General features: G+C 35.8%; 1 protein-coding gene across 1 annotated transcript in view; it reads right to left on the reverse strand.

Moving 5' to 3' along the window:
* micall1a (MICAL-like 1a) overlaps positions 1-15,412 on the reverse strand; it is a 27,533-nt gene extending 12,121 nt beyond the window's left edge. The window contains 5 exon segments of the mRNA XM_028453850.1: positions 308-438; positions 1,833-1,933; positions 3,436-3,577; positions 10,117-10,165; positions 14,567-15,412. Of these exon segments, the coding sequence (XP_028309651.1) occupies positions 308-438; positions 1,833-1,933; positions 3,436-3,577; positions 10,117-10,165; positions 14,567-14,712 (569 nt within the window). The 5' untranslated portion in view covers positions 14,713-15,412.
* Between the last annotated feature and the right edge of the window lie 804 nt (positions 15,413-16,216).

Below are 16,216 nucleotides of genomic sequence, written 5' to 3' on the forward strand. Positions count from 1 at the left end.
AAAAACTTTTTAAACTGGTTTAAGTTTATTCATCCATTATTTAACTCCTGCTATTGTTATACTTGCTATACTTTTCACTGTTATTCTGGCGTACTGCATCTTGAAATGTAGCTTTTCCCCTTAAATTTTATTCCATCTCTCTCTAAAAATCTTTTCTGCAACACGTTGGAAGAGCAGCTTCACCAGAAGTTTCAGAAACTTCGTTCATTTTATTGTTAGTTGAAGAAACAAAAAGATGAATCAAATTATTTTTTTAAATTGGAGACGTGTCAGATTTTCTCAGCTCATGAACGGAGGCCACCTTTACCTGAAACAGTTGCGATGGTAGAGCTTTCCGTCCACTAAAATCCTCTGCACCAGGTGCACGTGTTCATGGCAGGCAGTGCAGGTGCTGCTCAGAGTGCTGCGCGCCACGGCCTCCGTCCCACCCACCGTGGGCTGAATCATCCAATCAGGACACGGGGAGGGGGGAAGACATTAGGGGACAGGAAATGATGGAGAGTAATGAAGGAGGGATCAGACCCCGAGTCAGGATGTGGATGGTTGTTTGCCTTCAGCTAGCTACTTTAGCTATACGCTAACTGCTAGAATTTTCTGGGTAGAACTTAGTTCAGCACAGAAATGCACCAACGTGTGAGAGCCTTAAAAGCTAAAAGCCAACAGTTTGGTCAGGTTAGCTTTCAGTGATAAATAGGATTGTTTTTGGGCAGCAAATAAAAAAAGTGCAGAACATAAAAACATACTGAGAGTCTGTGTTTGATATACAATAGATCAGGGGTGTCAAACTCATTTCAGTTCAGGGGCCAAATACAGAGCAGTTTTATCTCAAGTGGGCCACAGACTTTGTGCAAGAAAACAAGTAATTTCAACATTATTGTGTCATAGTTTGCACTTCTACGCATACATAAAATACAAAACATGTATGAAACTGACAATATCCAAGCAATAAATCATAAATATCAGTCCCAACAGGATCTTCAATTTAAATTTCCTAGATTTTGTCATTAATTTCTATCTAATTAAGGGAAATATTTTCATAATTTGAGAAAAATCAAAGGATTTTGTCGGAATTTTGAGTTTTTTCTACTGTTTAACATTAAAAATTATTGCAATCATACAATATAAGCACTGGGAAAACTGTGAAGCACTGCAAATATATTTTTACTTTCTTCTGTGGGCCAAATTAGATGCTGTAAAAGGGCTGGATTTGAGCCCCTGGGCCATGAGTTTGACACATGTGCAAAAGACGGTTTGAAAAAAACTTCCCTAACTGCTTTGTTTTCACCTCCTAATGTCTAGGGTTAAGAGCAGAGGTAGAAGAGCAGGAAAGGGAAGAGGTGGAACCAATTTCCATCTGTGACGGTGGAGGAAGGGTGAGGGGGTGATGAAGAGGAGGATGAAGGAAAGAGATTAAAGGCACAGGAGAGAGAGAAAGAAAAAAGAGAGGAGAGAGGCAGGATACAGAGGCTGCCCACGCAGAATCGTCCAAATGTGCTTTTTTTTTGGTTATTCCCTCAGACATGCGTGCAGCACCAAGCTCATGCAGGGAAGTGATGAAGTGATTTTTGAGCTTTGTAACTTTGAGACTCAAAACGTTTATGGTGACTTCTTTAGTTAAATGATTTTTAGTACAATAAGCTTTCAATAAAAAGTAAAACACATTAAATGATTGCATGCTTTAGACACATTCTGTTACTTTAAAGAAATGAAATGCAAATCAAGCGGATTCTATAGCACTTTATACGTAGAATAAATCAACCAATCACCTTAAAAACAATATGTGTTTATCATGTTCATCGCCACCTCTTTTTCTTGATGTCATTCACACTTACCTTGGTTTCAACAGCTGCATCTTCAAGAGGGGTTGGAGGTCTTTTCGGGGCCAGTTCAGTCAGACCTACAGAGCTGAGCCTCTTCATGGATGGAGGGTTTGCTGTGGTCCACAACAATGCAGGAGTCATTTATTAAAAATCTTAAATCATCACATTAGCTCTGGTTCTCAAACTTTTTGGGTGTTTCCCAATTTGAACGAACTTTCAAGCCCCGCCTGCGCCCACTGCCCCCCCAAATAATCCTGACAAATAACACATTTTTAAATTTATTGAACTAACGCAACAAGTAACGTCATATTTTATAATGAATCTAAAATTTTAAAACTAAATTAAATACAAATGTTGAAGTGCTGTAGTCAAAAATACAGGAAATAAAAAAACATTGTAATCTGTGACAAAAAGCTTAAGGAAAAAAAAAAGGAAATTCAGTGCACGTATGAAACAAACTAACAGGGAACAAGTAACGTCATGTTTCATAACGCAACTAACATATTTCCCGAATAAATTAAAACTAAAAAAAGAATTAAAAATAATCACCAGCATGAAAACCAAATGTAAAATTGTTAGGTAATGACTAATAGTTAAGGCAGAACTAAGTATCTTGTGCTGAAAAATCTAATACAACAGTGGCACTAAGGGTGCTTTCACACATATAGTCCCATGTGACCATGTGAACAGTATGAGGAAGAGAGACAAGTAAAATAAATGAATGATGTGGGAGTAATACGGAAGGGAGTGTGGAAATGTGTGTGTGTTTGGTGCTAACAAAGCAGCTCTGAAAATGGATGGATGGATGGATATTTGTGTGTGCTGCCTGATGGAGTGCTGGGTTGCGAGTGTGAGCGTGCATACCTGTTGCCACGACGACAGTGTGTGTGATTGCTGTGTGTTGCTTTCATTCCTCGGACAAAGATCTTCTCTGCCTTTTTTTTTTGCTGACTCCGCCATGATACAGTATAAGTTTGAGAAAAGTGAATTTGTAGACAACCGTATGCAGACACGGGGCTGGTCATAATCTAGCATTAGTTTGTATTGGCCGTAAAGCAGTACGTCTGCCACCAGGTCGGAGGCAGGAAAGTTGCAAGTGCGGTTTTCAGGCCAGAGACAGGAGGGGGAGATGAAAGACCCCCAATCACCCCGTAAACACTTGTAATACCCTCACAGGGACTACGAGAAGGATTTATTAAGGTGAAAAAGTTACTTAGTTCTGCTTTAATTAGTTAAAAATACAGGAAATAATGAAACACAATCTGTGGCAAAAATCTTAAGAAATCCAAAAAGGATCATTATTATAAATCATTATCTTTGCACTTCAGTTCTCATATTAAATGCAGTCATAATTTAATGCTCTTTTAATTTCTGCTACATTTTTAGGCTTCTCATTATTACTTTCTTTGTGTGCAGGCGTTTTGTTCTGTGGGAATGATCTCAGAAAAGCATTTGGCATGAAATTGAAAAGTCTGTCGTGCACCCACATGTCGTACTTCTATTCCCCACCAAGGGGGGCGCGCCCCACACTTTGAGAAGCACTGCATTAGCTCTTGTGTAAGTAACAAGTCTATGATGATCATAAGAAAACTTACAGTACTAGAAGTACACGCACCTTGAGGCTTGTTATTGAAGAAGTTGTAGTACTGGGACACGTATGTGATGATGCTAAGGCGATCAGGCACTTTCATGGACACCATGTCCTCTGGGTCCAACAGGGCAGGAATCCCCAGCTGTGTTTCGGCCACTTCGAATGCCTGCGTTAACCAAAGATGAAGGAAAGGCAAAGATTGATTGATTGATTTCTGTCTTTATTTTGAAGATGTAAAATGATGACAGAACAATAGTTTGAAAAATGTAAAAAAAAAATCTGAATTACAACAGCAAAAATAGACCATTGATTTGATCCACAAACACTTAAATCGATTTGCATGTGCTTATTTAATTCTACCCCTATATTCACTACCGATTTTGTATTTTTAAATATAACGAACTGTACAATAAATTACCCATATACCATCATACAAATAATCTACATATTCACAAATAGTCTATAGCTAATCAGTATTACTCAAAGTAGAAAACAAACAAAAACTAAATGAACCATGGTGATTAGTAAAAGTAAATTACCTTTTTATAAACTGAATTATGTTTGAACATTGTTTTAGCTCCACACTCATTCTGTTCCATAGTTTTACTTCACAAATTGACACACAAAAACTTTTTAACGGTGTTTGAACACTTAAAATCTTTTATATTTAACTTTACCCTTAAAAAATAACATGTTTTGGATATTTTCTACCATTAGATTACCGTATTTCTTGTTTTGTATGAAATCTGTGCAGATTTAAATTCTACACGGTCACTTAATTTTAAAGTTTTAGAAAGTTGGGAAAAAGAAGAAGATAAAGGAGAAAACACAAGAATTCGAGGAAAGGGAAGTGAGATTTTACATCAGATCAACACAAATGACCCCCCAAAAATGCTTGTTTTTAATGGTGGCTTTGGGTTGCTTGGGTAGCTCATAGGGTCACCACCATGTTCTCCAGTCAAAGGATCATTAGTTAGATTCCTCTCTGAAAAAGAAAGGGGGAATCATGTGTGTCTTTGTGTGTTGTCCCTATGATGGACTGAAACTTTCCAGGGTGTGCCCTGAATGAGTACGTTTGGACAAACTCCAGCATCCTGCAGCCATCAGTAGGTCCAGACGATGAATAACTAAAGCTTTTTAGTTGATTTATATCATAATCATGTCAAACTGAAGAGTATAGTTTGTAAACTTCTCATTGGAAGGATAATCAGACTAAATTGTATATACACAATATTTACATAAAACTGATATCCGGAGTTTCTGAGAAATCTATGTTTATGTATGATTCTTTTGAAATGCGCAAAAATACCTAACTAGTCATTTACTATGGTCTACTGCTGGTGGTCATTCATATACATTAATGTATATAAGTCCCTCCTTTGTCCAATAGACCCCTATACAAATGGAAACAATCGCCGTGATCATCCAGCCAATAGGCTTCAACTTCCTGTTTCTGAGACTGTCAATCAAAGTGAATGCGGAACTGTGCACGAAAACAAGGTCGCGCGTCACAACAGCAAACAGGTAACAGGACCCATAGAACTATATCAATGTGACCCAATGCGACCTTGCTATGTTACGCGATGCGCGTGCAGAAAAGTAGAGGCGTGGCTTCTGGTAGATTGAGAGAGGCAGTGAGAGGAAGTGGAGCTGTTTAGGACGGGACATCGAGACATTTCTCAGAAACTCCGGATATCAGCTTTAACTAGGGATGTAACGATTCACTCAACTCCCGATACGATTCGATTCATGATACTGGGTTCACGATACGATTCTCTCACAATTTATTTAACAAAATGGGACTGTAGACAAATAATGATTGGAAAATATTCCTTTATTTTTTTTGGGAAAAAAACTAGAAAATACTGTACCATTTTCCTTTTCTTTTTCATCGTCAAAAGAATCCCTTGATAAACTATTCAGAACAATGCAATTTAACTAAAAATAAATCATGAATGAAATAAATAAATAAAGGAATAATACAAATGAAGAAGAAGCCTATTAATTAAAATTCTGGTTCTATAGGAAACAATGCAAAACTGCATAGTAGTTATTTTTCTTTTTAAAAGTGCAACTGGAAATGTATTTTGTGCCTTAACAATTGGACTTTTAAAAAAAAAAAACCAGTCTGCATTGTAATTACGTCAGATATTTGTTTGTACCAGCAGAGGGCGCTGGTGGTCGGTTGACATTCAGCTAATCTGTGCAGTGAAGAGATGCTATGCTAGCAGACAGAGGTAATAGAAAAACGTGACTTTTACAGATATTCACGTAATATTACAGATATTCTTTCGGTGCTAAAGGGGTAAGGAATCATTTATGAACATGTTTAAGAGTAGAAGGCGGCCAGAAAGAAAGTAGTAGCAGATTCCGCCTGCTGCCTCAGCATTTGCACAAGAGAAGGATCAATATATATAGTGCCCTCTGCTGTTTAAAAAAGTACTGCGATTCAATTTTCAGAAAAATAATATCAACCGTGATACTTATTAATCGATTTTTAACTGCCTTACGATTAATCGTTACATCCCTAGTTTTAACATATTAAAAACTTGTAACTCGTTCAAACTTCAAGAGAAAATGAAATATTTCTTCTGCATTTCATCCGACTGGAGTGTAAAAGGATGTTTGTTTTAGTTCAGGGGTCACACAAGGACTTAAGTGGAATTTTAGGTGGGGCAGACCACAATTTGGTATTTTATTTAGAAATTAATATGATTACTAATTTTATTATTTAAGGTTTGTTTGGCTGGGACAGATACAATAAATCAGGGTTTTTCAACCACTGTGCATGCCATGGAAAATGATTCAATTTCACCTCATTGGTATTGTATTTTCCTGTTCCTTCCTGGGTAATTTGCACTATATAAATAAAGTTGAATTGAATAGAATATTATATAAATATAAAATAAAGATTGTTAATTGCACTTTTTATTTGAGAAGAGAAATATGAAAAATCATAATAGATTTTTTGCTGCTGCTGTTTTGATTCCTATTAAAAACACTAAAAAAAAACAACTGCAGTGTTGACTATACTTTTTATTCAAAAGAAGAAACTGTTTTTTGTTTATTTGATACTATTCAAGACTCTTTAATAAGAATGACTTTATATTAGGGGTGTCCCAATCCGATATTGATATCGGTCCAATATCAGCCAGAAAACGAATAACGGATTTTATCGGACTGCATCTAAAATCTCTGATATATATTATATTCATTCAGTTGTAGAATACTGTAGATATTATGTTGAAGGTTAACATTTATGTAACCAATTGGTTAATAATAAATGGGTCAGTTTTTCTCATCCCTACTGTTCTCTGTTTGAGTGACATCACTTGATCAAGCCTTTTCTAACATTCCACACTACAAAATAAGTCATAAAAGTATGTATGATTCGTGCTGATAAAACATCGGTTTCATATCTCAAGGCTGCAATATCGGCATCGTATCAGAAGTGAAAAAGTTGCATCGGGACATCCCTATTGTATATTGTTAATATGGACTACAAAGTTTCATTTTTTTAACATTTGCGGTTGATGGTGTGCCTTGGGATTTCTTTTTTTTTGTCAATGAAACAATTTCAAAAAAGGTTGACAAAAAAAAGCAAAAAACCCAGACGGCTAAAAACAGGCATCCCATGCAAGTATCAGTGTTTTTAGCTAATAATGCTAGTTTTCTACTTCCTCTATAGGGCTTTTGTAAGAATAAAAAAAAGACTAAAACAGTTTGATTAATAATTATCTCAACATTATTATGTAGTTTGGAATCTTCCACGTGTAGATTAACTTAGAGTTTCCACCAGGTTTAAAAGATTCAGTTCCAGATACAGTATCTGGAAGAGTTAAATAAGTTACGTCATGGTTTTGACTTTCAGCATTTGGAAGCAGCAAAAGGTACACACTGCAGTGGAAGAGCTGCCAAGCAGAGTCTCCTTGTGACAGCAGTTTTTCTAATAATCTGATTCAAAAAAATGTCCAAGGACACGTTTAGTCCAGCAACAACTCTCAGGATACAAAGAAATAAAGCGAAAGCAGAACACAAGATGGACACAAATGTACATGTCTTACAAAGCCTTGTTGTTTTCACACTTAGAAAATAACTCTGCATTAGTGCAGTGATTTATACGCAGAGATCAGACAACTGCACTCTGCGCTAAAGCTGTGGGATGAATTATTGCGAGGGAGAAGTTGCCAAAGCTGAGCTCATACCATAATGAGTGTACTCCCATTTTAAGTGTGTGAGAACCAGCAGAGAACACACATCACAAGCATTTCATTACTTCTAGTGTAAATCTGGCTACTTTGTGATTTTTTAAGTTCTTTCCGTTTATCTACGTCACCGTCCAGTTTTATTAATAATCTGTGAGCCAAAAACATTTAGGCCTCAAACACTAACTGCATTTCCAAGTTATTTTTCCTGTACAGATGTGTGGATGAGTGTTTGGAAGTGTGTGATTCTAGCGTAATGGTCCTGGCTTCCGTTATTCATCTGAAGAACATTATAAATATAAAATTAATAACATTTGATCAAATTTTTATTGTGATTACGATTTTGGCCGCCATGATTAAATTAACCTGATTGTCTGTGATTTTTACATTTAAAATGTGGGCTCTGCTGCTTTCTTTTATTTTAATATGTTTTCTTTTACTTTGCAACATACACTGTACATACAAGACAATGATGAGGACAACAGTGTAAAATCCAGAAATGACATTTACAAATATTTATAAATCCTTTGCTATACTTGTTCAAAGCACTTGCTCTTTTGCACTCTAAACTGTTCACATATTGTTTGTGAAAAAGTAGTTAAATAAAAATACAGATGTTTTGTCTAAGGATGAATAATTGTGATTAATAATTTTGATTATAATATTGATCAAAGTAATAGTAATTATCATTTTGGCCATAATCGTGCAGCTCTGAGTTGACTATTACGCCTATGTTGCATGTATGGTATGATTTCAGGAAGTTTAATAGCCAGAAAAGTCATGAAACGGAAATGAAACAGAAATTGGTAAAGGGACATTTCAACAAATGGCTCACGCACTTTGGTCTAAAAAATTCTGAAATTTTTACCAACTGTTCCGTAATTATTGAATAGGTACACTGTAAATGTTTAGTTTGATCGGATGAATACTTTTTGAGATATGGCCATTTTAGTGAGGGGGGGTATGAGTCATTTTTGCTCGTCCTTATTTTTCTTCCATTTTCAGCTTCTAATTTCTCAGGAATTACACCACATAGAAAACTGAAATTTGGTATAGTAATACATATCCACCTACTCTCTCAGAATATACAAAAACATCTGCTATACATCCTATCTGTTAGACATGCCAGACCTTCAAAATTTAAAAAAAGTTAGTCTGGGTTTGGTTCTAGAACATGTTTGGACCTTCAGTAAACTGCTTAGCATATGTCTCAGCTCCCTGTTATTAGATCAGCTTAGAGCTATGAACATAGACTGTTCACATCACTAATGATTAGTCACATATATGCATTGATTAATGGGTGACAGACCTTTGAAATCCAAAAAATACTTATTTTTTACTATTTTCATGGGCCTATAACTGCGTGTGATAACTGTTTTTTTTTTTTACTAAAAAGATTCTGAGATATTGGAAGCTGAAAATGGAAGAAACATAAGGACACACTCACTAAATTGTCTATATCTCAAAAATAGGCCAATGAAAAAAAGTTTAAAAATATATTTTTTTCAGATTTCAAGAGCGTGTCACCCAATAACCAATGCATATATGTGACTAATCATTAGTGAGGTGAACAGTCTATGTACATAGCTCAAAGCTGATAAAATAACAGAGAGCTGTGACATATGCTAAGTAATTTAATGAAGGCCCAAACATGTTCCAGAACCAAACCCTGACAAACTTTTTTTCTAAATTTGAGAGGTTGGCATGTCTACCAGATAGGATGTACAGCAGATGTTTTTATATATTCTAAGAGAGTGGGTGGAGCAGTATTACTATGCCAAATTTCAGTTTTCTATGTGGTATAGTTCCTGAGATACTGAAAGCTGAAAATGGAAGAAAAATAAGGGCGTACGAAAATCGACACAGACCCCCATCACTAAATTGGCCATATCTCGAAAAGTTTTCATCTGATCAAACTAAAAATGTACAGTGTGACTATTTACGGAACACTTGGTAAAAATTTCAGAATTCTATGACACCGATGTACAAGAGATGTCCTAGAAAATTGTTGAAACTGGCACAGAAACTGAATCTGAATTTGGAAAATTTCTAAACGAAAAACTGGAGCCCTTACTTTTACATTGAATGTGTTCAAAGAAATCTGTTTTTATCTTCTGGTTACAAACAATGTTTGGCAATGCATCAACAATAATTGTTACTTTAAAACTAGGGGTGTCCAGATCCGATATCAATATCGGTCCGATATTAGTCTGAAAACAAATATCGGATATCGGATTCAAATTTCCGGATTTTCTGATTATTTTTCATTTTATTTTATTTTTTATTTATTATTTATCAAAGAGAGAGAGAGAAAAAAAAAGTATGTATGATTCATGCTGATATTGGATCAATATCGGTATCGGCCGATACGCAAGGCTGAAATATTGGTATCATATCGGAAATTAAAAAGTCGGGACATCCCTATTTAAAACGCCAATGGATTTCTCAAAATCAAATCAAGGCCAGATTCATGTTGGGTGTTTGATAAAGAGAAACTCACCAGTCTGTTGTTCTCGTAGACATTTTCTTTAGACAGCGATCCAAAGTCTCTGTAGGGACACAAAGGTGAAACAAGATTTGAGATAAGACTTTTATCATAACCACTGTTTAGTTATGCAACAACTTGCTGGTTTGAACAGGCCATACTGTACCATACTGTATTTAGCCTGCTGTGCTGACCTATACGCACGTGTGTTATGAACCATCACGGATCTATTATTAGTGGGACAAAAATGCGGCGTGGCTCCACTACTCAACTATGTAAAACACTGATGGGAAAACCAGGCACAACAAAAGGAAAAACAGGGGTAGCCGACTTGAACAGGAGTGAAGATCTGATAATTACAAGGCCTCGCTCTGAAGTGCCAGTGGTGGGAAAACTCATGCCGGGCTCCCACCAGTAAACATCCTGCAGTAAAAACTGGAAACATGTCTGAGAAGAGCTGGGATCAAAGTGTGTGTGTGTGTGTGTGTGTTTGTATAGGTAAATGTGTGTTCTGCTAGTCCAGACAACACTTACAGTGGAACGAAACATAAAGTATGAGAGCCTGTGGAAACCATGTGGGACATTGAAGAAGGGAAAACCCAGTGAATGAGCTCCGTGTTGCAGGCACACAATGTGACCTCTGTTCCCTGTAATCTAGCTCTGCTGACTGCAAACACACCGAGCAGCAATCCAATGAAAACCATGTCAAACCACGTCCATCACCTCACATCTCACAGACGAGACCAAGAGAGAGAGAGAGAAGAGTAGGAAACGAGACAAATAGTTAAAACAGATGCAAAACTTGTTTGACCAAGACTTGGATGATGAAATGCAGAATGTGATCTTAATGAATCCAGTATGAGTCAGTTTACATCAGTGGTGTGTTTAAGGATGGCTGTTGGTAAACAGTGTGCAAGACACATGGAAACCTAAAAACATCTAAAACAATATCCCATAAATGCTGTTGAAACAGATTTGTGCAGATGAAACAGGACAGAGAAAATAAAACTCATAACATCCATCGATCCACAGGGGTCACAGGGACATAAAAAAATAAATACATTTAAATTCAATTCAATTAAAATTGAAATTCAAAAATAAAATAAATAATAATAATAAAATCATAAAAATAAAATAATAATTAAAAGGAGTTAATAATAAAATCTTGAAATGGCCTAAAAAACGAAACAAAACAAAAAAAAAAAACTTTTGTTATGAGGGTGACTGACGATATTGTAAGAATAACTATAAAGAATTTATTTATTTTACTATAGAACAAAAACCTTGGGCGGTTATGCTTCTTGCCTTGCTTGCCAGAGTATACAGGGGCACCGCCCTTGTGACGAACCTCCTCCTGTGCTGCCATGTTATGTTCTAAATGTTATGTACTTTCTGGAATGGGAAAATATATATTGTTTAACTCCAATATTAACAAGGTTATATACAGGCTTTAGATAAAATTCTGTCTACTCTACAATCTTGTGAATACTGACAATGAATGACAATGAGTGAAAGCTGTGAAAGTATCATAATATTAATACTACTTATACTAGTTAGAACACATTTATAAGCCTGTCTCCATGTATTATTAGGGGTGGGAACCTCTGGGTACCTCACAATACAATACGCGATACAAAGCTGACTGTACTTTTCTAGAGTATAGTAGGAACATGAATGACTTCCTTGTATCATCCTCTCATTTCTGAGTGGGATGACAGTTGGAGTTGACCTTGGCCAAAGGAATTCTGATAAAGCCTTTACAGTATCAAAGCCTCTCCTCTGCATCAGTGACCACAGCGTGTCTGCAATAGTAAATTCTGTGTGAGAGTCAAATGTATCTGACAGGTGGAGGTCTCAGCTGTAGATTAGCCTGACAGGACGCCCAGTTAAATTACTGCGTTTGGGCTTGAGACAAGGAGATATCAACTAAATTAAAGCAGCAGAGCCCCAAAGCTGAGTGTTAAGAGTTTAATCTTTCTTTAACTTAAAGCCTTACTGAAATCATAACCAGGTAAAAACAATAGAATAGCACAGTTAGAAGGATTACACAATCTACTCACAACAACAGGGGAGGAAACCGTTATTATATTTCTTAGTAGGAGCCATGCCAGTAATCCTGGTGCTGACTAGAATAAGCTCAAACACTGAACTGTTCATTCCCTTGACGTGCATTTAATGCGAGTCATAAGATCGAGGTCACACCTTCTGTTTCTATCTGCCTTCATGCTGTAAATGACATAAACCCTCATTAATCAGACAATGCATCATTTTGAGACAAAAAAAAACCAAAAACTTAACATGCACAATGAATCAAAAGTAATGAAGTTTTTTTAGGGACTTATTTTCACTAATTAAAAAGAAGTCCAGCATGTATTACAGCAGACAAAGGCCACTGGCAGCCACTTGCAGCCCCCAAAGTAAATGAACAACATTGCAGAAAAATACAGTAGAAGACAAGAAAAAAAACACAGAAAACATTCCAAAAACAGACAACTACTACAAAAATGAACAAAACGACAAAAGTAACACACAAAACTACTAAAAAAAATATATACAAAATTACAGAAAACAACAACAAAAGTCCACAAAAAGACAAGAAAAACACAAAAAATGACTCTGCAAACCCATAGTACTCACAAACAAGTAAAACGACAACAGAAATACACAAAAATTACTCCAAAAAAATGCAAAATGGCAGCACAAAGACACAATATGACTCCAAAACACATATAAAAAAAAATAAGAAAAATACACAAAAGGACTGCAGAAATGCACAAACTGCCTCACAACGAGCAAGACAACAATAAACATACACAAAATGACAGAAAAACACACACAATTACTATAAAAACTCTTGGTTCTTTCCTGTATTAATGCTCAGATCTTTAATTATTCTAAATGCTGACATGAATGTTGATCATAAGGCCCTCCAATTAAACAAACACATTTTTGTGGCCCCGCTGTGATAAAAGTTGCCCCACAGAGAGATACAGCTGTAGTTAGTTTGTTTGGTGTCAGTGTAAACACAGGGCGGAGGAGTCTGATTTGTCAGACAACCACACCCTGGATCACACTCATGGGATTACTAAAGATGGATTTGCTAACTGGTCTTTCTTTAGACAAAATTAAGAAACACCTAAAATAAAAAAAACAAAAAGGTAGTGAGAAAGGTGCAGACCTGAGGTAGAACGGTGTATTGTGAACTTGTGAATGGAATTTGTTTTACAGGCTGCTGATCAGTTATTGATCAAGTCAATTGGCTTGTTAAAGAAACTATCTCTGAGTCTGTTTAAAGACGAGAAAAAACAAAAAAATTAACAAACACTTTTTTTCTTGTGACACCATTTTAAATCACAAATGTTTGGCGACCTCAGAGACTTTCTTCTATTTTTGAAATTAGGTTTTTGATCGTGTTTGTTGTATTCAAAGTTCAATTCAATTCAACTTTATTTATATAGCGCAAATTACAACAAAGTCATCTCAGTGCGCTTAACAAAATATAAAGTCCATAGTAAGAATGAAAAAAAATCAACAATTTGTGTTACAAATACAAAGTGACAATACGCACTGCTTTTATTTGAACTGCATTTATATTTCAGAAAGTGAAAGTATAGAATACATTGAGGTTTTTTTTTTTCAATTTTATTTTAGCTTCCTGCCCATTTCTGCACTGTATTTACATTTCTGTGATATTATTGTCACTACTATTTTGTACATCATTGTATATTTGTATTATTTTTGTATATATTCTATTTATTGTTATTGTTTTTCTATTTGTACTCTTTTTTACTATTTTTTTTTTTACTCTATTCTTTTTAACACATAAAACAAAAATCCTTGAACCACTGGATTATGTGTAGTGTATGTGCACAAAAATAAATTAAAAAAATACATTTAAACAACTAAAAATATAGAAATGTCATTTTAATCATGCGTTTTTTAAAAATATATATTTATTAGTACTAGACATTTCAGGCGACCCCATTTTATTTCCAGACGACCCCACATTGGATCACGAGCCCAAGGTTGAAAAACCCTGACCCAGTCAATAAATAAACACCTACATATTTAATTAATAGTTTTCAACAAAATGCAAATGAAAATTTGAACACCATGATACAGTCTTACCGTAGTAGTGCATTACTGATGGATTATTATACATGGTTTATTTGTTTTTTTATTTATACAAATACATGTTTTTATAGAAAAGAAAATCTGTTTTAGCTTTATAATAATAATAATTTAAAAAAAAAAAAACAGTATAGTATAAATAGTTTTATTTAAAAGTAGATCAGATGCTCAACACATTTAGTCTAATAATAGAAAAATCCAACATATGCTGTTAACTGTTAATAAGATTATTTTAGATAAACATGCGCAGTCGCACACACCTATTTAACATTGTATTATATATGGATACATAAGGTAGACTGTCAACCTTAGATTATTAAGTGTTGTTACTTACATCAGATCTGGTCTGTAGCGATGAATGATGGCACAGAAAGCCAGTCCGTCCCGAAAGGACGCCGACATGTCCTTAACGTCCACATGGTCGTAGTTCTCACACTGTATCCGACACCATTCCTGCAGAGCCTTCAGAGACCCCATCATCCCGCAGCTGTTCACCGTAACCCTCGTCCTTTATCCCGGGTGTGACCGGACGTCAACGTCGGTGGGACAAGGAGGAAACACCCGCCGTGACGAGCCTCATCAGCGGCAGCAGCGGTCACGTTTAAACACACACACGGTTCTGGAGCTAACAGGACGTTAGCTCACTTTGCTAAGCATGGTGTGAACTACTGTAACTCCAGTGCTAAGTTTAACTCTCATTCAGGGATTTTACAAAGGCCTAAAGCTGAAATACTAGCGTAAAAAAACGAAACAGAAACAAACTTCCCCCTGGTAGCCCAATTAGCTCCCAGGCTAACCAGGCAGCTCTTTTCAGCTTTTCCTCAATTTTGGTTAAATTCCAGACTGGATTTAGAGGATAGTTTAGTCCCGGTCCAAGCCGTGGAGACGCTGTCCAGGCGATGATGGACCGACCACCCCGGCACTGGGTGACTAAATCCAAGACTGCTGCTGAAGCTCAAGAAAAAAGTATTTTACACCCCAAACAATAGACCCAACGATGTTCGTACAGTGACCACAAAACACTGCAACATAAAACACATCAGACAAGTTACATATGCCTCATAAAAACGACTCTAATATGTTAAATGAATCCATAGTCAACTCAGATATGGTAAATATGCTCCAAAAACCTGCTCAGTCACTTTGTTCAACGTCAACATGCGGTTCACCAAAATAAACACTAGGGGGCGCCGCTTCTTCTTCTTCTTCTTCTTCTTCTTCTTCTTCTTCTTCTTCTTCTTCTTCTTCTTCTTCTTCTTCTTCTTCTTCTTCTTCTTCTTCTTCTTCTTCTTCTTCTTCTTCTTCTTCTTCTTCTTCTTCTTCTTCCCACATATATCGTTTTCTCTTACTATTTGTCTCTCATTTTGTAAGTGTAATTTATTAATGTCCCGATACATACTTTTTCCACTTTCAATACAATACCGATATTGCAGCCTTACCTATTGGCCGATACCGATATCGATACGATACTATATCAGCACAAATCATCATAATGTTGCTCAAACAGAGAACAATAGTCAGCAACAGTAGTGATGAGAAAAACTGACCTATTTATTATATATAAATGTTAACCTTCAACATAATATCAACAGTTTTCTATAATTGAATAAATATAATATATATATATATATATCGGAGATTTTAGATGCAGTCCGATAAAGTCCGATAATCGTTTTCTGGCTGATATTGGACCGATATCAAATATCAATATTAAATTAGGACACCCCTAGTTTTTATGTCAAATTTTGTTGAATTAGGTTAACACGTGTGGTGCATGTTTTGTTTTGGGGGTTTTTTCGTGCAAAAAAGTAAATTAATACTCAGTCAAAAACAGTTGCATGGAGTGCTGCGTGGGTTTATTATGTTGGAAAGTTTCTTGAAAACATGTCTCTCTGGTGTTCTTCAGTTTGGGGATCCAACTTAGAGTTTTGAAAAGATCTGAGGCAACGCAGTTGTTAAAAAACCTGTATTTCATTAGGACTAT

Source organism: Gouania willdenowi, chromosome 1 (genome assembly GCF_900634775.1).
Source record: "Gouania willdenowi chromosome 1, fGouWil2.1, whole genome shotgun sequence".
Lineage (NCBI taxonomy): Eukaryota > Metazoa > Chordata > Actinopteri > Blenniiformes > Gobiesocidae > Gouania > Gouania willdenowi.